Here is a 21,590-nt window from a genome sequence, read left to right as displayed (position 1 = left end):
CTAACTAATTCGGAATGGAATGAAGATTCCACTAACTTGGAATGAAGATTCGTACTCTGGACAGATGGGAAGGAGAGAATGGAATCGGCCATATTCCTTTTGCACTATGACTTAATGTAATGTAAAAGATTTGCACACTGAGTAAAAGATTAACATTCAAAGCAAAAGAATGATACTCAGAGAACGGTGGTCATTGGAGTATGAATCTTTTCCTCAGACCACGATTCTTTCTATCAACGCACAAATCATTTGCTCAGAGTAGAAAATTCATACTGAGGGCAAGCCAGATACATCACCCACACGGCTCAATGTATCAAAAAATGTGTACTCTAAACAAAAGTACTAGGAGTACAATTATTTTCTTTAGAGCAGAGAGCGGGCCAGATTCAACTTCTCATCACCCACATAAGTAACATGGCTCAAAGATTCATACTCAAGAGGAGTGGACTGGAGCCCCAAGTACAAACTTTTGGTCAGAGTATCTGTCCAGAGCAGATTTGTACCGAGAGAGTAGACTTCGCATCACCTACATAATCTCTATTTGCCAACTTCCATTACTCCACTTTGTTGTTTTATGGATCTTTACATTTAATAATAAGGATGTTATGCATCTCATTCAGAGCATATGATAAGGCAAAAAGATTCATGCTCAGAACAAAAATCTGTGCGTCTCATACTTCGTAAACAAACTCGCAAACAGGATCTTTCCTTCGACGTTCTCTCTGGGTGGGGAATGCGAATATTCCCATGACAGTCTCTGCGTCATTAAATGTTTACAGCGCGAGGATCATTACACACCACATATTCAGAGCTCGTTTAAGAGGTCTAAGGTCGGCCGCGCAGCGCTGGAACCTGGAGCTCAGAGTCTGTGGAATTCATCTATTCCCGCCCCTCAGAGTGAGAGACAGAAAGCACATTTTGAGTGATGGTTGAATGTGCCCTGTAGAGTAGTACACAGCGGTGTGAACTATATTTGACCCCTCTCCTTCCCGCTCTCTCTCCTTCTCAGCTGGTGCAAGTAGACTTAAGAATGAAGTTTGCTTGAAATGATGAATGGATTCCAGCAGAGCAACGCTCGCGCAATATAGGATATCTGAGATCTTCAGCTTCATTACGCCGGGTTTAATCACTTCAAATACACATGATTCTGTAATTAACGCAGGAATTATGCGGTTGAAGAGTAACTACTGCAAAACAGCTTTTGGGAAGAATAGTACGCAGTAAAAACTTTGAAAGGAGAGCAAGAGAGAGAACGGGAAAAAGAACAGCAAGTTGGTGTGTAGATGACAGAAATATTACAGACCCATTTTTTGGCAACAGGCGAGCAGCGAAAAGGTGGGAGGGAATTGTGTGTGAGAGAGAGTGAAAGAACGAGAGAGATGGATTATGTGTGTGTGTGTGTGTGTGTGTGTGTGTGTGTGTGTGTGTGGTGGATAAGGGGGAATGAACTCTCCCAGGCTTTGTCATATGAGTTTTCCCAAGCTCTGGCCCCTTTGATAAATGACACATGTCATTCTGTCAGAGTGTGACAGTCCAGCTGGGAGGGCCTCTGATGTATGGCCGCACTGCAAAAGGAAATCAAGCTTTTCTGGCATGGACACAGACCATGCCCTTTATATAAGGTCCCTGCTTTCCTACATGGCTGTTTTTTCTTCTCCCATTCTTTTCTCCTCTTTTTTTTTTGAACGCGAAAAGAGAGCCTTTTATGAGCAAGGACATATAGCTGAATTTGTAGATTGATTTAAGGTTTGCGGTGGGGGAATAACAAACCCAGGTCAGATGGATTATGGGTAAAAGGCTTTAATTCCATAGCTCTGGGTTTTCTCTTTACCTGAGAGGGAACAAACAGACACAATATCACCACTAGTACTACAAAGAAACAACCGAACTGTACTTGGAGAACGACACGCATGATAAAAACATCAAATAGCAATGTGTCAATTCTAGTCTTCGTTGACAAAAACCAAACATCAGAGGAAGTACTAGAGAAATACTCAAATCAGCTTCATTGTCTTTACAGCTGTGACCTAAATTTAGTGTGAGAAAAGAGGATACTGTGGAAAGGAAGACGGAGAGAGGTTTCATTTTGTATTTTGTTAGTGGACAGTTAGCAGGAAAAGCTCAAGGATGGACGTAGGCAAGCCACACAAAAATCGTTTGCACAGACCAAAATTAATTTGATGACAATTTCTCATCTTCAATGCTGATTTGACAGGAAATCGGGATATTAAATGGTTTTAAACATGGTAAAAAAAAAAAATTCTGTTACTGGTGGCTGAACGCATAAATTAGACAAAACATCCAATAAGCACACACAAGGGGCGGAGCTTTTAACCACGTTGAATTTTGCTGAAATACAATTACAAACAACAAAACACCTTAATCTGCAATCCAGAACTTTATACAGCCGGTAGATTACAACAGGCACCTTAAAAAGACAGAGGAAAAACTTTTGAAAAACATATTTTAGTGACAGAAACAGACAGACACTTTTCAGCTCTTACACCACAATAACAGCACCGAGGCAATAAATCTGCCACCGGGCTCAAAAAACACCTCACGCGCACACACGCCGTGAGACTGACACTAGACAAACAGGCGGTGAGACAAAAAACAGAACAGCGGCGATGAAGTTGTGGAGAAATCGGCACCTGGACAACAGTTTAGGGAAAAACATACACACAGACGCACGCAGTCAAACGGACCCTCGAGGGCGTGGTAGCGCTTTCCTGACCACCTGGGGGCCGTGAACTGTGGATGACCCCACGTTTGATTTGTGAAGGGTTAAAAGAAGGAGGGAATGGGAGAATGGTGTGGCTAAATGAGAGGAGAGTATCATTAACCAATGAGTGATAGGTTTTAGACAGTGCTGGCCCCTCCTCCCCGCACTATCTGTCTCACAACATTGTCCTAACATTCAGCCTGAGAGCTGCTATTCATTTAAACATCAAAACGCCGCCATTTTGAATGCAAATTGATGTAAACATCACACTCAACCTACAAAGCAGCTCTGGTTCCTCACCGCCTGGTACTGAAAACCAACTAGGTACAAGGTACAGTGATTTTAAGGGGGCATATCAAGGGAAACTGAAACGTTCCCTCCTTTGTCTATATAGTATGCAAAACTCTTTAAAAAAAATTATACTGTAACTACCTTCCATGTCTACGCAACATCAATTAGAGAAACTAAGTAGAAAAAAAAAAGGTCATCCGGAAATCATCATGGATATATCACAACCACTGATGTATGACTGATGACGCAGCAATGACAATTCAGCAACTTGGCCTGTCCTAATGATTAAAAGTGAAAAAAATTAGCAAAGAGGTTAGACAATAATCACAGAGGTCAATTACATACACTAATTTTCAAAAGTTTAATACTTTCATTCAGCAAGTATGCATTAAATTGATAAAAAGTTACAGTAAAGATTTCCAGTTCAAATAAATGCTGGTCTTTTAAACCATCCAGCAAAGAATCCTAAAAAACTGTTTTCAACATTGACGATAAGCATCATCAGCATTTTTTTTCTGAAGGATCATGTGACACTGAAGACTGTAGAGTAATGACTGCTGAAAATTCAGCTGTCAAAACAGGAATAAATTACATTTTAATACGACAGAAAAAAATGTTTACACTTTAATAATATTACACAATATTACTGTTTTAGTGTATCCTTAAAAGTAAATTATTATTTGATAATTAAATATTATTTATAAAATTATTTATCAATTAAATGCAGCCTTGGTGAGCATAACAGACTTTAAAAATCGTACCGACCCCAAACTTTTGAACAGTAGTGTAAATCTCTCTGGTGCTCTTCAGTCATTTTTAACCAAAAAGATTTAGAATTTTTCACTTCACAAGACACAAAAAATAAGAACATAATAATTCAAAAAGGTTTAATGGTCCTAAAAAAAAAAGATCGCATTACGGTACGTTCACACGGGGCGTGAGCGTCAACGCTTCCCATTGACTTTGAATGGGTGACGTCAAGCTTTGCCGAAATGAATTGTGGATCCGTCGGCGGCGCTTCACTGGCGTTGCTCGCAGCAGAAGTTGAGAATTTTTCAACTTCTGCCGCGAGCAACGCCAGTGAATTGCCGCAGGCGGAAGCGTCAGCCAATCAGGATCGCTCTATGCAAATACAGTAGCCAGGCGGCAGCCAATCACGTTCATCACGTTCATCCTGTCATTCCTGTCTAATTTCATTGGCTGACGCTGCTATGACCATGGCGTCGTGCCAAACTTCAGCCACGCCTTCCGTCAAGCGTTGACGCTCACGCCCCGTGTGAACGTACCGTTAGAAATGAATGAATTAATTTCATCTAGTGGAAGCATGTGGTACTGCGGCCAAACAAAATCTTACTGAAAGCTAATTTTTTTTTTTTAGACAACCTCAAATTCAGAGCACAAGTTATTTAGATTTATGGCTTTAATTTTCTCACAGCTCTAGAGTAAAACATGTTTTGGAAAATATATATTTCACATAAATATTAAAATTAAAGTATCAGTATTTTTGTGCATTTTTCATTAAAAAAAATTACGTCGATAATTTATTTTTTGATTTCACTTAAATGTTTTACTTCAGCAATAATCTGCAAAGTGTTTTTTTTTTTTTTTTTTTTTTTTTTTTTAAGAGTCCAAACTTGGAAATTAAATTTTTAGGTCTTTATTAAAAAAAGGTTAACAGGTAATAAATGGATCATAACTGTTCCATAAATATAATTTAGCATCATTAAATACAAAAATTTAATAAATACATTTCTAACTAAATATAGTACATTCATTTTATATATTTTTTAAAAAGTAGTCATTTTTGACAGCCACTCAGGCAGGCAGCACCAGAGGGTTAAAGGTACTGAAGAAAAAAACATGAAATCAAAATTATTATGAACAATTCTTCAGCGCATGTAATGTAACAAAAAAAAAGTAGAGTTCAGGGGGAAATACAAAAAAAAATCTTAAAATAAATAAAATGTGAAAAAATGTCTCTTCACACACTTTGTGCAGCAGCTAGATACACACACCCCTCCCCGTGTGCAGTATTGATGGACGATACTTGAAACAGAGGTATATTTACATGAAAGAAACGACACCTCAGTATTTATGACACGTCCTTGCTGAGGCTCGTCACACGGCGGCTGCTCTGACGGCTCTAAGTAGGGCTGGATTGCGCTGCCATAACCAATTTAACATGGAGAAGGTGCGCTAGTGAAGAAGAGCTACACACTCACACACATATGCACATACAAAAATACAGAGACACACCAACATATGTCAACACTATGTTTTAGCAGAACATGGAAACAGCTCGTCTCCTACAGTCGGTCAATGAAAAAAATTCCCAGGCACATTTCTTATGCTTTTACTAAATATGATTGACACATCGTAATGTTTTGGTTTAGAACCAGTTTCGGCTTGAGACACTGAGTTTGTGAGCCGACATGTCACGACTTTCAATCTATAGTAAGATCTAGAATGTCTATTGCTGATTTATTTCTTCCAGAGATAGTTTGTCTTGCTTTTAGAAAGCTCAGATCTGTTAATGGAAGAGTAAATGTTTGTGTTCCTTGTTTTGAGTCACCTGACTTTTCTTCTTTACAGCACATCTGTTCATCTTAAGTTCCCAAGCTCACAGACTTTAGGGGCCGAGCAGAACAAGTCAATGATCAATGAAGCATCCCTCAGTTAAAGTTCCACCAACCGTATGGCTTTCAGTCAGCTGGACAAGGTTAATAGTTGATCCTCATGTGTGTCGCAGCCTCTGTGTGTGTGTGTGTGTGTGTGTGTGTGTGTGTGTGTGTGTGTGTGTGTGTGTGTGTGTGTGTGTGTGTACACGCTGAAGTCTAACTGGGAAGCATATGGCTTTTTAAAGAAAGAGGTGGCCAGTAGAGAAGAGGGCAAAAACAAAAAGGGGAGGGGAGGTGGAGACAGATTTGATGGGGACGCCCCCCACTGATTTCTCAGACAGAAGATTCAGAGCAAAGCTTAGCACTATGATTGACACTGTCTGGGAGAGTCCGTCTCCAAACAAGCTTTAGGCCTCTTAGAACATGTGGCATTTGGCATTTGAATGTGATTGTGTCCAAATCACTATAAATACCTATAAAGTTGAGTCTAGGAGACTAGTCACGACATGTTCGCCCGTCTATTAAAGGATATGAGGAGGATTTGAATACAGTTCACGTCCCTCAAGGCTTCTGTGCGTGAATGAAATGAAAACCAGACGTTATTTTAGTCGCATAAGTTATTTTAAAAACTGATATAAACTCTGCATATATTTATCAAAGATCCTGAAATATGAATGCCAGGGAACTGTCTTCATACTTCAGAAGATGATTCGAAGACTGAATATATAAATCAAAGGTTGGAAATAAAATTATATCTGTCCTGTATGTTGTCCATCTAAAAAAGAAACTGTACCATTTGCAATGTACTTCCCATAGATGCCTTATCAGCACCATAAAACTGGGGACAAAAAAAAGGAAAAATTATATTCATTACTTTCCACTGTCCTATCGGTTAAATAAAACACTTCTCCACACAGGGAAAAAATACAGCCACTTGGAGGACCTACCAGCTACTGTCTATGTGTGCAGGCAGGCTTTTATCAATGAAGCTAATAAAAGTGACCCTCAGCAGGAGATGAGGGTGACACGCGGGTCTTTACCTAGCTTTAGGGGTGATGGACTGCAAATGTGCTCTTAAACACACCACAAAAAACGAGCAATGAAAGTGTCAGAGTAAAAACACAGAAAATCAAGGCATTTTGCACGACCGTTCAAAGACGGCTCGTAAAAAAAGGGAGGCAAGTCCTTTATGAGTGCGATCCGGAGCAGTGCATTATGGGGCTCAATGAGAGTGTCAACACAAGCTGGAGGCTTATCTTTATCCACTCATTGTGTGTCCAGTGGCTTAGCGCTCATAGAGGAGAATCGTAACGCCTCTGATCAAGAGTGGAGGGAGAGGGATCTCCATTCTTACATCGGCACATCAGGGGAACCCAGGGATTAGGTTCTCTTTTTAGTTCCTGTAGGTCAAAGGTCGCACTCGAGCAAACACAAATCCCATTCTCTAGCCTAAAGAACATAATCCACCACTACGTGTTGGTGAGAGGACGATTTCAGACTTGAGAGTTTGTTGTACTCGCCTCGACCTAGCACATACGCAAGCTTTGTTTTCACAGGTGACACGATAACCCAGTTACCTTACAGCTTGTGAAAGTACAGTATTTACAGGAATAGTTCACCCAAAAATAAGTACTCTGACATAATTTACTCAGAAAAAAAGTAAGTCATATTGCTTTGGAGCTATGAAAAGAAAAAGGTTTTGAAGACTGCCAATCAATCTTTTCCAATTAATTACAACAAATGATGGCTGATGGGAATTTAAAATGTCTTCTATTTTCATATATATTAAAATCCAGTTTATTTACATTTTTGTAGAAACTGACACTTTTTTCAGGATACTTTGATGAATAGAAGGTTCAAAAGAACAATTTATTTTGAAACAGAAATCTTTAGTAACACTATCTGTCATTTCTGATCAATTCCATGTGTCTGAATAAAAAACAAACAAAAAAAGCATTGACCCCAAACTTTTGAACAAAAGTATATCAATTAAAAACTTGAAAGCTTCAGATCCTGTTCATTGTAACTATATGGAAAAAGGGCATGGAAACCTGTTTCATTTCAGGTTCTACAGAATAGTAAGTTTGTAACGACCCAAGTGTGAGTAAATGACAGAATGTGCATTTTCGGGTTAACAACTAATCAATCCAGCAAAACAAAAAAAAATCAGATCTCGCACTGCCACACTTGTTGCAGAGACATGAAGACACCTACAAAGCTCTTGACGATGGCTTTAAAGTTGACTATTAAAAAACCGCAGGCATGAAAATAAATGTAGCGAAGGTTCGGTGCTCCTTCACACAGACATTACCCAGAAGCCCCCTATCTGGTCAGCCATAACTCTTGGTAACCAGGAGCACCTTCTACAGCAAAGGGCCATTCATTTAGCTGAAACAGACCACGACACCGCACTAATACTCTCGCCTTTTACAAGCCCCTCTCTCACACACACATACTCAAACCCTATCAGCGTTCATCCAGGGCCGGCCTGAAATGGGGCTGTATTTCAACCCCCACAGAGGTGTTGTACAGGTTTGTGTGTGTGGGTGCATGTGGGGCCTAAGAGGGGCCTGTCTCTGTAACGGCCACGAGTGATGGAAGGCCCAACAGGGCCACTAAGACTGTGCACTAAGATTGTTCTAGACCTCGGGGCCTCGGAGGAAACATATATCCACCTGGCAACAGGGCAGCAAGCTATGAATGCGTGTGTGAGTGTGTGTGTTCACGTGTGCGGGCAGATCTAATCAAGGGCTAATAACAGCACAGAAGAAGTCGTTGGCCCTCGTAAATCAATGTGCAAAATAATTGCTAATACACTGGTTATCGATTAGCGTTGGGGCGACTCATTTTCGGAGGCTATGGCTACGAACTAACAAAGTGACAAGGGTAAAGTGTTATTTCTCTGCTGCGCAGACAGCTGGGCTGCGCAGAGGACTGAGGCAGGCAGTAATTCTTAATTGACACCTGTCAGGATAATGACTGCAGTCCCAGCTGCTGCGGGAGAATTTCTCCCCACTCCTGTTCATCTGTCAGCTCTAATACCTTTCTGAGCACCACTCCTTTCTTCTATCACTCGCTCCCTTCTTTTTATTTTTACTTTCCCCACCCCACTTTCTGCATTTTTGAACATAACAGTTTACCCACTAAACGCTCAGTTTCCTGTTCGCAGTCTTCTTCCCATAGCCCTTTCTTGGCTAACCGAGTTAAACGTGCAATTTGTAAATCAAAAATTACATATGCAAGTCATTTTATATAACATTGGGTCTCATTTGCCAATGAAATGTGTATGGGTGTAACGATACACTCGTGTCACAATTCGATACTGAACTCACGATACGATACTTATCGCGATATATTAAGCCAAAAGTTTTTTTTTATTATTATTAAAATATTATTTATTGTTATTATATTATTATCAGGACTTACAAATTATTATTTTTTAATTTTTTATTTTTTTAAATATATATATATTTTTTTTTTTCCTCACACAGAACTCACACTTTTAATACAGGCATTCGTTGGATCTGACAAGCTGCGCGTGCACAGACTCCCGGTACTCGACATGCTCCACCTCTCCCGCTATTAATGTTCTATACATGTAAGAAAAAAACATCAAAAACTTTGAATAATAATACTGCTAAAAATAAATGTGATATGATTTAAATGATGTTTGCCCTTTACATATCGTTGCATTTTATATCGCGACAATATAATGGCAAAAATGTGGGAGTTTGGGGGCGGGACTAACGTTTTTCTGACCAATGACAGATGAGGGGAAGTGTTTTGTAGTCAATATTTTGTGCAATATTGTTTATTGCAGGTTGACCTTAAACAATACAGCGTACAACTATAGTTTGAGAAAATAAAGCAAAGGGACCTGCAGACAAAAAATAAATTAATCGTTTTTTTTTTCTCTCTTTCATGTCTTTAGCTGGTCTTTTGTGTTCATGCAGGCAGGATATTTTGAATTGAGAATACAGTGGTTGATGGGAGGAGGAACAGCGAGTCCCAGGACGTGACTTCCCTGAGTTTGAGGGGGCTTCATGGGTGTTTACTTAACATCATCAAAGAGCTTCCTTTCGTTTCATGCTCATCTGTCAAAATGAATGTTACGAAATATGAACGCATGACCGCAAGGCTTAAACCTTAGTACGCTTGGCCGTCCGTGATAAAATTATGTTAACCATTGAAATATTACATTAAATAAGCTATCTATAAAAATATGCAACTAATCAGACAATGTCACAAACAGCATCATCCTGTTGAGACGCCACACGCTCCTCAGATCCTACAACACAAACATCAAAGCTCAATCTCCTGCTGGCCCGTTATAAACATCGGCACGGATCTGTTGGCCGAGCCGTTTGTGTTTTATCTGATGAGGATGTATAAGGCGCACCATGAGGAAAACGGCATACTGGGATGAGAAAACTCCGCCGAGCCTCTAAAAACACCCCATCCTTCCTGTGAGCCAGGAAAAAAAGCAAGGTAAAGCAGCAACAGATGAGTGCAGGGCAGGACAGAGAGAAGGCAGACGTGGGCTCCCCTGGGTACAAGTTGACCTCCTTGTACTCCTCAAGCTTGGAGACTCCCGTTGCTGGGTCATGACTTGAGCTTTTCTCTCTTTTGTCTTTCTTCCCCCTCCCTCTCATCTTTCTGACTCACTGTGGACTAAATTAGCTGAGAAATGAAACATGGGGGATCAAAACAGACAGGACGAGAAAGAAAGCGAGAGAGAGAAAGAGTAAGAAAAAACACAGCTGGCCCTTTTGATAGTTTTGAGTTCCCATAATGCTACAGTACCTCTAATCCAAACCTCCTCTGGTGACACGCTAGCTTTTTGTGGTCCTCTGTGTGCTCATTTTTCAGCAACTATCAGCAGACGCACAAACACACGTCTGGAAGTATTCTTAATTTTAGACTATCCGAAACTTGAGGAAACCAGATAACTCCCAAATGTGTCGAAGCTCATTAAAACCGCAGAGCGGTGTTTACCGCAGACTGTGTGTAGCGTCACACTTGGCTCATACAAAGTCCCAACATATTTTCATTTTGATCCACTCTTCCCATAAAACCTGTCATCGATCTTCATTAATCAAACTCAACCTCCACGATCTCGGACAAGGGGAACGGCAAGCTCGGGACTCAGAATAACTGGATACGCTTTGATTTCCTATAGGCCACTGGCTTGATCCCCAAATGCAAATTAAACTATTAGTTGTAAGTGGTGGGTCCCAACATGAATATTGACTAAACGGGTCAATGTCACCTGTTAATGACACGAGAGCGGACGAGTCTACCCTCCAGCGAAGCCAACACAAGGTGAGCCCAGATGTCACGCTGCATTCTCACGTCTTTCGGGAAGATTTATTTTCTTTGCTAGCATGAAAATATGCATTAAAGAAAGAGAGACAGATAAAACATGACGTCTAAATGTCCCCCTATAGATTTATTTCTATAATTTGCTAAACAAATGGTGGCAGTCAACTCCTATCTTTTAATACAAATACATCACAAATTGAGAAATGATAATCCAGTATATTTCACATTTCTCACCAGGTATGAAAATGAATATGAAGAGGCACCAGGCTGTTTAACAGACTACAACAAAACCTCCACATCTTTAATGCAACATAATAAATCTTTGTTAGAGAATAAAAGGTATTAACCTCATACTCGTGCTACAAAAAAAACACATAAATCACAACTGAGTTGTAACAGCACTGCACATTATATATCTGTAAATGCAGGCTGATTTGTATGTAATGTTGCACTGAGAGACTTAACCAAAGTGAGCCGCTCAACAGCACTCAAATTCTGACAGTATTTTCATATTTCGAGAGCATGGTGGTGCGATTATTGTCAGCAGGAGCACGGTGTGTCAGTACACTCAGAGCTTGAACGGTAGTGCGACCAATGACACAGAACAGTGGTACGTCCATCAACATGGAGACGGAACGATGGCGTGTTTGCAGAGCACCAGGCCCGATTGGCTAACGCAGGGGCATTCTGATTGGCTGCCTCAAATGCTTTCTGGGCCCAGCGGTGCGGTTAAGAGCCTGGATTACTGAGGTCATTAGGCAGCATTGCCACGGTGACGTGATTAGTCAGGTAGCAAAGTCCATTTGTCACCTGCACCAGAAAATTGAGTTAATTCAGCACTACAGGCTAAAGGGACTGTATAATATCAACTTGATTACATCAAGGCAGCTGCAGACCTGACACTTCGCTGAATTTGTCAGCTTTAATCGTTAGAGCCTGTCACAAATCCATCAGGAGCTCAGATAATTAGGGTTCCTCCCTAATGAAGCCAGCAGAGGAACCTTTACCTTTATGTCGGATAATTAAGAAGCCTCTGGTGCTGAGGACAGAATGCGTTTTAATGACTCCCCGTGCTGGTTCCTTCCTCCTCGCGTTTTATTTTCCTTCTTTCGAGTGTGGTTGAGAGCGCTTTGTTTGTCTTGTCTCAAATGTTTGTCTAAAAGGAATTCAATTTAATTGTCACACTTACAACAGTGTGACAATTTAAAAAAAAAAGAGTAAAAAAGGGCAGATGTAAAATCAAATCAAGTTAAACTGAAAGTAAAGTAAAAGCAGCAAAAATATTGCAAACCACCTCACGGCAATGTTTACGACGCGGCTATCCAGAGGACGGAGGTGCATGGAATGGATGCAAACCGAGTGGGTCTATGTCTGCGTGGGAGGTTGTGAAAACACAAAACCAAATGAAACCTGGAGCAGCGGAGAGATACCGCATTCATCGCAGAGTCCTCCCCTGGCTCCTCTCCTCTCTGCTAGAGCTCAAACTCACAGACACAGTCTGTGCTCTACGTGGGAGGCCCGTGTCTGTTTCAGAGAAAAGCCAGCAAATAAATACAAATGACTGCAGCAGCCCAACACAGAGAGGGCCACTCCGATCCCACTGCACCAAAACGACCTAAGCCCACAGCCGACGCATGTAAATCACTCAGAGCAAACAATGGCAATGATAGCAACCAAATCGAGGCAAACTCATCCGTTAAAAGAGGTGGAGCATAACAGAGAAGTGGAGCGGCAGTAGAAAGTGCTTTTAGTGCACAGCGCAAAATTTGGAAAAAAAATAATCAGACGGCTCGAGTGATTTAGAAGTTTAAGTAAAAACAAATCACCTTGTCACGCTAAGCGGCTTTTCTTTTTATACCCTCAATCAATAATTCCTAACATTTATATTTTGATGGAGAGGGGGAAAAGTGTCAGGCTCTGGGAAAAACGGAAACAATGTGCCTGCCAACTTTTGAATGACCATTAAAGCAAATGATGAACATGCCTGTCAGAATAGAGAAAATTAAATCAATATTCAGCTGAGGTGGAGGGGGCTGATGGCTTGTTTTTGTGGAGGAGCTGCCAGGTCAGATTACCAGGCGCCATCTCACCTCTGTGAGCTTTCGAACTCCCCACGTCAGTCTCGCCATACAGCCAGGGAGACGAAATAATCCCTTAAAAATGCCATTTCCCTCCACTGAGCAGAAAGGTAAACGTAAAAAAACGAAGGAACAATAAATGTTAGTCAGTTGAGACGAATGAAACGTCAGCTATGTATCGCACTTGTTGTTAGCCCTCATGAAGTCGACCTCGGTTACAGCAGTGTGTCTGGTATGTCGGCTGTTCCCTCATCAGTCAAATATCAGGGCCTAATTCTGCAGATCAGTAACTCTGCTGATGCTTGAACTTGAAAGAGAGCCTTCATTCAGTAGAGAATGGACCTGTTAGTCACAGAGATTAAATTGGAGAAGAAAAAAAACCGAAGGAACAGAAAAAAAGAAAAAAAAAGAAAAAGAGAATGCCAAAAGGACAAAGTGGAACTCCCTTAGTATAATACAACAAAATGGTTTAAAATATAATGGCTAGTTTGTTTAATCGCCCCAAAATTAAAATCCAACAGCGTTCATAACAAATCAGAGATCCGCTCTCTTGATCTTCATAGAAGATTCATTAAAAACAGAAATCACTCGGTCTTGTAACATCAAAGAGCACAGGTACATTTCACATGAATAAATTGAGCTAAGAGGAAAACAGATCTTAGTGCAGAGGCCTTGCTCAGTGACATCTATCAGGGAAGAGATGTTCTCCCTGCTACATTTTGTGCTCTTGACACGCCCCAGCAATCCCTTATCCCCCCTCTTCTCTCCCTCTCTTTGAATGACGAAAAAAAAGTAGTGTATAACCCTGCCGAAAACTTCTTTCCTTTCTCTATTTTCCCGCACGACGGGGGCAAAAGTTGTCCTTTGAGTGGCTGCGGCCGCACGGCGCATGCGTGTTTCCATGGTGAATGATTTACTGATGTTTATCAGGAATGAATAGATCAAAGGCGGCCACATGACAGGCGATCAATCAAGCATCAAATCAAGGATGGCAATCCGCATCTAAATAGACGAACTGGAGCACTTTGAAACTACATTTTTCCTCGACTACATAGGCCACGGTGGAGTGGGAAGTTTTAATTTGGCACAACTTAAAAAAAAAAAAAACGTACATAGGCTTTTAAAATAAATTAATGCATTCTGCTAATGAATTAATGCATTATGATGAAACTACTGGTGTTTTTAACATTCTTTAAAAGTTAAAGACTAACATAAAACAAACCAAAAAGTCAAAAAATGCAGTCATTATTTGGATTAAGCATTTCAACCCACATAATAACGAAGTGTGAGTGATTGTATGTCTTTCCCCCCCCCCATATCTATTATCTACTAATATTAGTAAACAAAACATGCATGCACCGCTTACCTGAAGATCGCCTCGGCGCTTGCTGCTTTCTCCGCGGCATGCTGTCGTCCCACCCTCCACTTGACTTCTCATACAGAATCAAAATGCCAGTGACGGGGGACAAGAATTAATTTCAAAAAATGTAATACAAAGCATGTATTAACGCGTTCCTCTTCTCTTCGGAGTCTGTCTTTTTATTCCACCTCTTTAAAAAGTCACTTTGAGCCGATGCAAAGTCTTAGAGGGGTCAATAGGTCTTGAGAGGTTGTTTTTTTTACAGACTAAAATGTCTGTAAAAATAAAAAAATGAAGGTGTATCTGGCCGACAGGTTTAATAATTAGCTATAAGTCATAGCATGATTGCCAAGAGCTCAAGATATATCTCCCGTCCATGTCTAACGGCGCATAAACACAGAAAAAAACCGCTTCCTTAGGTTCTCCTTGGATTATGGCAATAGTTTGTAGCAAAACGGAAGAAACTTCCAGTTATGGAGAGCCCGTCCAACTGTATTTCCGTCCTCTCGCTCGGTGGAAAGCCTAAAACCGGGACAAAACCAAGGGAAAAGACAGGCAGACAGGAGACAGTTAATGTCAGTCACAAATGGGGCTCGAGCTCAGTGCGCATTTTCAACGGACTAAATTCCCCACGCGCGCAGTGGAGAGTCTCTGCTCGTGCTCCTCCCGATATTCACCAAACACACTGTCCGTCCATGCTCAAGGAAACATGTGGACAGTTGATTCGGGCGAGCGTGACGCGTTTACTACAGAGCGATATATAAACAAAAAACACACTCTTTCGCAACGAACGTAAACTAATTACTCTTTTTAAAAAAACAAAAACTCCAGGGAGCGAAACGGCGTTCTTGGTCTCGCGGCTCTTCGCTGAAATATGTATCGCGCGTTCAGGATGCGTGAGCGGTTCAGACAGTCTCAACTGATAGACAGACACATCGAGTTGCCTTTCCTGCCTCTCTCTCTATACTCCACCCCTCCGGAGCGTCACTCTGACAGTGAAAACCCACCTGTCAATCTTTTTAATTGTTCTGTTTTTTCCCTCCCCACAAAACAGGATCGTTTGAAAGACCTGCCTTTTTGGAGAAGACATCACTTGTTTGTATGTTGTCCATTCATACTAATGCACACAGTATACGCTTTTATTAAAATAAAATAAAAATAGTGCTATTCAAAAATGAACTATGATTGTAGGCTACTAGTTTTCACAGTTAGCTCTGTTCTCGTCGTTATCGTGAAAATAAGTTTTACGTCACGCGCAAACATTAACGCATAAGCAGGGGTGTCCGCTGTAAACCTTTAATTTGATTTGGTCTGATATTTTAGCAGTTTTTTATGCACGTAACAACATTTCTTTGATCCTTTCACTGTCTTTCATTCTTTTTGCCAGTTTTCTTCATCTGTCTCGATGACGTTAGCCGAACTATTCCAGACGTTCACGCGCTAAAAGGAAATTATTTGAGACCTTTTTTCCATCCCCGTAAAAAAAAGGACAGTTGGAAGTTATAGATTGATTCGTTACACCTTACTAGGAAGTGAACACTTTGCACGGGAAGGGGAGGGACTCCTGGAACAAGTTGAGTATGACCGTAACAAGCTACAACGCTTACACATTACTTATTCATCAATTGCAAAACATCCACAAATTAAATAACGAGGCCACGGTGTTAGACATTTCGGATCCTATTAGGTTACGAACCGTAAAAAAAGTCCACAGCATATCTGCTCTTCAGTACTTTGTTGACACGGTGTACCTGGCACCCCCCAAAATCACACTTAAATCTCAACTTTGTTTTTGTCTTTAAACCAGCGTTGACGCAATGTCCACTCTTTCTGTAAGTTGGCGAGTGGGTGGGTGTGTTTTTAAATCGCTCGGAAGGGGAACGCGAGAAATCCGAGTGAATTTTTTGAGGTGGCCTTAGCTCGCTCCGGTCGCCTGATGTTTCTAACGGATTTTGAATGTTCTTCGACCACCGCGCGGGGATTCTGCTGCGATTTTAGCGGATAATTCAGCCTGTGGACCGACGCGAGAGGTTCGCCTTGCACACCGCATACCGGTGAGTGTACACATTTGTTAGTATAGAGTAAATGTATGAATAAGCCAGGCTAGGATATTATACATCACCACCACCGAAGCGTTATATCTCTGTACGCGACGTTTAAATCTTGTTCTTACCTTTGACGGTGCTGCGCATCCTTGAGCTATTGCCAGTTGCAATATAACTGTTCATTTATGCTGTACGCCTGTCGGTAGGGGCTAATAATGTGAAAATATGTCCAAGTTCCGCCCCAACATCTGTCCATCTATCCATCCTCGCGACTGCCTCGATCAGCCTGTCGCTGTTGATGGCTCTTACGTCACCAATCTCCCATCAGAAACTCATCGGGCTCAAAGAAGCCAAGATTCCTCCCGCTGTAGGGCAGAAGCATCGCTGGGCACAAATGCGTCGGTTTCCCGAGATTATTGCGTGTTAACAACAGACATCTCTCTGTCTCAGTGCAAGACAAAGGTACAATGATAATTAGCTCGTCATTTTCAAATAAACGTTTGTTATAAATAGATGTCTGTGTATTTTCTAACAGTTGACTTAATTTTAACTTTTATAAAACTGTATTTTTATAATACTAATAATTATTACTATTCTTCTTATTATTGATTTATCTTATTATTGCTGCCGTAAAAAAAACACATTTAAAAAACATACATCTAGCTAATTTTAGCTGTTCTTCCACTTTTCTTTAACAGTTTCTTACTGTAACTGTATGACTGAAATACACTTTTTTCAATTCCCTAGAAATTAATGCTTTGTGCTGTTTTGTCGTGGTATTTATATCATTGTGCATTATTTGCTCTATCCTAATAGACTTACAAATCAGTTATCTTTCTTTCTTTCTTTCTTTCTTGTTTGGAGCAGTTCATTGTCCTCCAGAATTAATGTTTGATATTCAGCATTGTGTTGAAATTCCCTTCATGGTGTTGTTAGTGTGCACTTAAAAGGGATGTAATGCTTTATATAACAATGCCTGACTGTGCTAAACATATATTAATATAAGTGATTACAAGCAACATAAATAATATTGTGTATTTATAAGTAAATTAATGCGCAAACACATTTACAAAATAAGTACATATTAGATTTATGTTGTTCATTGGTATCAGAAATTTCACTGTAACATTAACACTGTAATGTAAAGTGTAAATAAAAAAATTATGTAGTAGACAAAAATATCCATGCTGATCATGCTGGCTTCCTCCAAACCCAAACCTGAGTGTGTCTTGGCATAGTGAATTACCCAGCTGTGCTCATTCTATGATGATGAACTGAAATAATTTTAGATAATCAGATATACAGACAGTTACAGTATTTTCAATTGATGTGTTAGAGAACTTAAATTGTTATTGCATCTTTTTCCATCCAGTGAAAAATAAGTAAAAATATTTATTTATGCGCTTTGTATTTTATTAACATGTGCCAGAAGATTTTGGTAGTGAACATTAGTGTTGACAGGTCGGCATATATGTGTGTGTGTGTGTGTGTGTGTATGTGTGTGTGTGTGTGTGTGTGTGTGTTTTATGCGTGTTTTATGCGTGTTTATTGTGTGTTTTGGGAATAGTTATCTATACATAATGTTTAAATGTTTGTGTGTACCTATCATCTTATTCAGTGTAGGACATTTTATTATTTTGTAAAAGGCCATGCCTGAAGGAATGCCACGCAAGCATAAGCGTAAAGCTCAAGATGCAATGCCAACGCACTTTGAGCAGTTCGTGTGGAGTCTGAACTCTGTCATTTTCAGCCTTATAGTGCTGGATAAAGCTCCTACAATAGGAGAAATGCAAATTTTTGTCTTTCCTACACAAGTTCTGTGGTTCTCTTATTAAATTAATGACTGGAAATGATTGGAAAACATGAGCATTAAAGCATAAGTGAGCTGTGTAAAAAATAAAATATGTATGTTCTCACCAACTCCATGCAGTGTTAAGAAATATGTATTTACATTTTTTATTTATTAACTTAATGTATTTTAAGAGAGTAGCATCAGACTGATGATAGATTTTATGCCTTTTATGGTCTTATAGTGTTTTAAACTGATTCGCTATCACTGCTTTTATGTGTTTATACTTTATAGAAACTGAAGCAAATGGATTTGGTTCGTCTCTCTTATGTTATGAAAAATAACCTCAGATTTATACGCATTTCAGTCTGATCTGCTATTTACTGTAGCTGGCTCTATTTGCATTAAAATGCCAGGACATGCTATAATGCACATTATACGTTGAAGAAATTCTTCATGTCTCAATATTACGCTGTCTGCTTAAGGGATCGCAGACGGATGGTACAAGGAACTGAAAAACCGAGGGAGATTCGAGGTGATAGTCTTTGAAGTCGTTTTTTTGTTTTTTTTTTATATGTAGCATGTCACATCACATCAACAAATTATGATCCAAATTGCCCGCACGCTACAAGAGGCGGGATGCCGTCATATGTGTCCAAAGATCTGTATGGCGAGATCTGAAGGTTTATAAACAAAAACATAGCCAGCTGTCACTGATGTATTTTTGAGTAGAGGAACTCTATAGACTGTCACAATGACAAAAAAAGGTATATTTTCTTATTTCAAAAAGGACTTGATCATACAGTTGTCATGCGTGTTGGAAATGCACATACTTACTAATTCTGGACTGTGGCTTTCAGCGGTAATGTAAATAGTCTGCGGAGAAACATAAGAGAACATTTGCAAGCAATCATACAATTCTCCTAAAACTTTAACACATTATGCAAATATGTGTGTCAAGTGATCTTTTTTTAATAATCATGTATTTCACAAAATCAGCAGGCAAGATCAATACCAATTACAGGATACAGCATTATTTTTCAGCTGCATATCTCCCCCATGGGGTTACAGAAATAGCTTTGTTTTGTGAATCTTGCGAGAAAGTACCCTAACCTCGCATGTGACTCAGATGTATTGATTATGCTTCCCAAATGTTGTTCTTGTCTTGCAGGTGTTGCTGCCGTTCTTCAAAAAGGACAGTCTTGCAGTCCACAGGTCAGAGGTCAGCAACACTTGCATATTTAAATATGTCCCTGTCTATTATTTTTTTAATAATTAATTATTTTTTGTAAAGCTGTTCACAATTGCACATGAAGCCACCCAGCTATTAAAGGCGATGATCGCTTGGGTATTAACGTCACTGCTAAAATTATAAGTGTGCACTTAAAACACGGCAACCCAAATAGTGGTAATAATACTCCAGGACGGCTCAGTGGTGTAACCTTATACGTCTGTGATCATGATCAAAGCCGTTTACATGCCAACACTGCAATTACGTTTATTAAAACTAATATTGCTACATCTCTACAATCACTTTTAAGTTGAAATATTACAATTACAGTTCTGTATCGCTGGAACAGCTGTTGTTGCCACTGATTCTTAAGCTTTTGTAGCACTGCTATTATTATGTCTTACATTTTAATGTATTAAGCCAGTACATATATTTGTGTTTTTCCACTGTTTAAGTAATTACTGTTTCTTAAGCTACTTCTTATTTTAATGTTTGAAATAAAATACATTTTGCTGGTTTGCATTAATTTGCTGGTTTTTTTATTTATATAATCATGCAAATAAAGGACAATGGACAAAGTTATGGTGTATTTTGTTATCATTTGAAAAGTCTTTTTAAATTATTAATAGGATGATTGCATGTGTAAAAAAGAAAGTAATAGTAAAAAAAAGCGAGTGAGCAAGTTTTTTTTATTACTCAAGTCAGAAATCTATTTTATCACAATTATTCCTTCATAGGGATTTTTTTTTCCTCTTTTGTCATAAAAGCAGGAGACACTTCTCACACTGACGAGATTTTGATAAAAACTATTTTATGCCATATAAAAACTTTCAGCTTCAATCAACGACTGGGTCAAATGAATTTTGTACAGTCATTGACAGGCGAAAGCTAAGAATTTATAATACAAAAAATAATAAAGAGAAGGCTTTTACTGGGAAGAATATCTTGAAACCCATCAGATAAGGCAGGGTAATTAAAATGTCACCTTTCTCTGGAGGAAGGAGGCCCATCACACAGCTTTACGTAACTCATTACTTTTCTACTTTCGACTAAATGCTGATCACAAAACTTCTTTGACTTGAGAATCTGACATGTGGTGGAATCCCTCAAGTCTTTTTACTCCCTTCAAATAATAGAGAAAAGGTTGTTTTATAGCATGATTATTGATTTATAACAAATAAGGCTTAATTAGTGCAACACATGATGTGATTCCGAGACATGTTTTTATTTGATTCATTGTAAACAACGTGATTGAAATGCAGCTAAAAGTAAGTGTTTTAAAGTCCAGATGCTGTCAAAACAGATTTTTAGTATTACAATAGACATCTTCAATTAAAACAATCCTAAACTGGATGTTTTATTTCGATATTTGCATACATGCAACAAGTGATGCTTATGACAATCAGTGACCCGTTTGTAGTTGCCTATCCGGTTCTTTCAGGTTTCCTCAACCAGATTTTAATTCTCTGTGTGACTGTATCTGGTTATTACCTCATAAACGTCTCTTCCTGCTCCGCTGCACCTCCACGTTCAGGAGGGGCTTCCATTCCTCGATCCTTCCCACCAAACCCTGTGCGTTTCAGCAGGAGTTAAGTGACACATTTCACATTTCAAAATACCATCCTCCAACATGAGTCCCGCTGCCTGCCGTACCACCTCTTTTGTTTTCTTTGACACATGCGGTCTTCTTCCAATTAGCATTTTTCAGCCATTAAAGAGGAGAGAGGAGTGCTGAAATGTTTTCCTGTTTCATTACCACTGACTGCACCTCTTTGATTGGTTGCAAAGGGAAATGTTCTGTAAAAACATCATTTTTCCGCAGAAGCTCGGAAAGAGAGTGGCCGGAATACGCGGTGCAGATAAAACTCCTGGAGTCATATTTAAGCATGCAGGATTACTGGAAACGTCTCTCTCAGTGTTTCATTGACTGGATGAATTTAAAAAGTGAAAGAAACGGTGCAAAGGTCGAGATGAGACACGAGTGATTTATATTCCTTTTTCTTAAAAAGGACATTTCCCCTCTTTCTAGATCTCGTCATTAAATATATAGCAGCGCAGTTCTGTCCGTTTTTATTTATCTGTTAGTTTGTTTGTTTGCTCCCCAGGTCTTATTTTCACGCAGGAAAAGGCGAAG

General features: G+C 39.6%; 1 protein-coding gene across 6 annotated transcripts in view; it reads right to left on the bottom strand.

Annotated features, from left to right (window-relative positions):
* The window catches only part of tshz1 (teashirt zinc finger homeobox 1), a 283,121-nt gene that overhangs the window by 18,314 nt on the left and 243,217 nt on the right, over positions 1-21,590 (bottom strand). For 3 of the 6 annotated variants that reach the window (XM_079590047.1, XM_079590049.1, XM_079590050.1), the window contains 4 exons: positions 20,948-21,026; positions 20,442-20,579; positions 16,565-19,101; positions 14,398-14,913 (listed from right to left, as the gene is read on the bottom strand). In XM_079590047.1, the coding sequence (XP_079446173.1) occupies positions 14,398-14,437 (40 nt within the window). In that variant the 5' untranslated portion in view covers positions 14,438-14,913; positions 16,565-19,101; positions 20,442-20,579; positions 20,948-21,026. Of the gene's footprint in view, positions 1-14,397; positions 14,914-16,564; positions 19,102-20,441; positions 20,580-20,947; positions 21,027-21,590 lie in introns of those variants that run through there. The other 3 variants (XM_079590045.1, XM_079590048.1, XM_079590046.1) reach the window with 3 other exon arrangements.

The sequence above is a fragment of the Phoxinus phoxinus genome, assembly GCF_949152265.1.
Source record: "Phoxinus phoxinus genome assembly, chromosome: 19".
NCBI classification, from domain to species: domain Eukaryota; kingdom Metazoa; phylum Chordata; class Actinopteri; order Cypriniformes; family Leuciscidae; genus Phoxinus; species Phoxinus phoxinus.
This window is presented reverse-complemented; position numbering and strand designations above follow the sequence as displayed.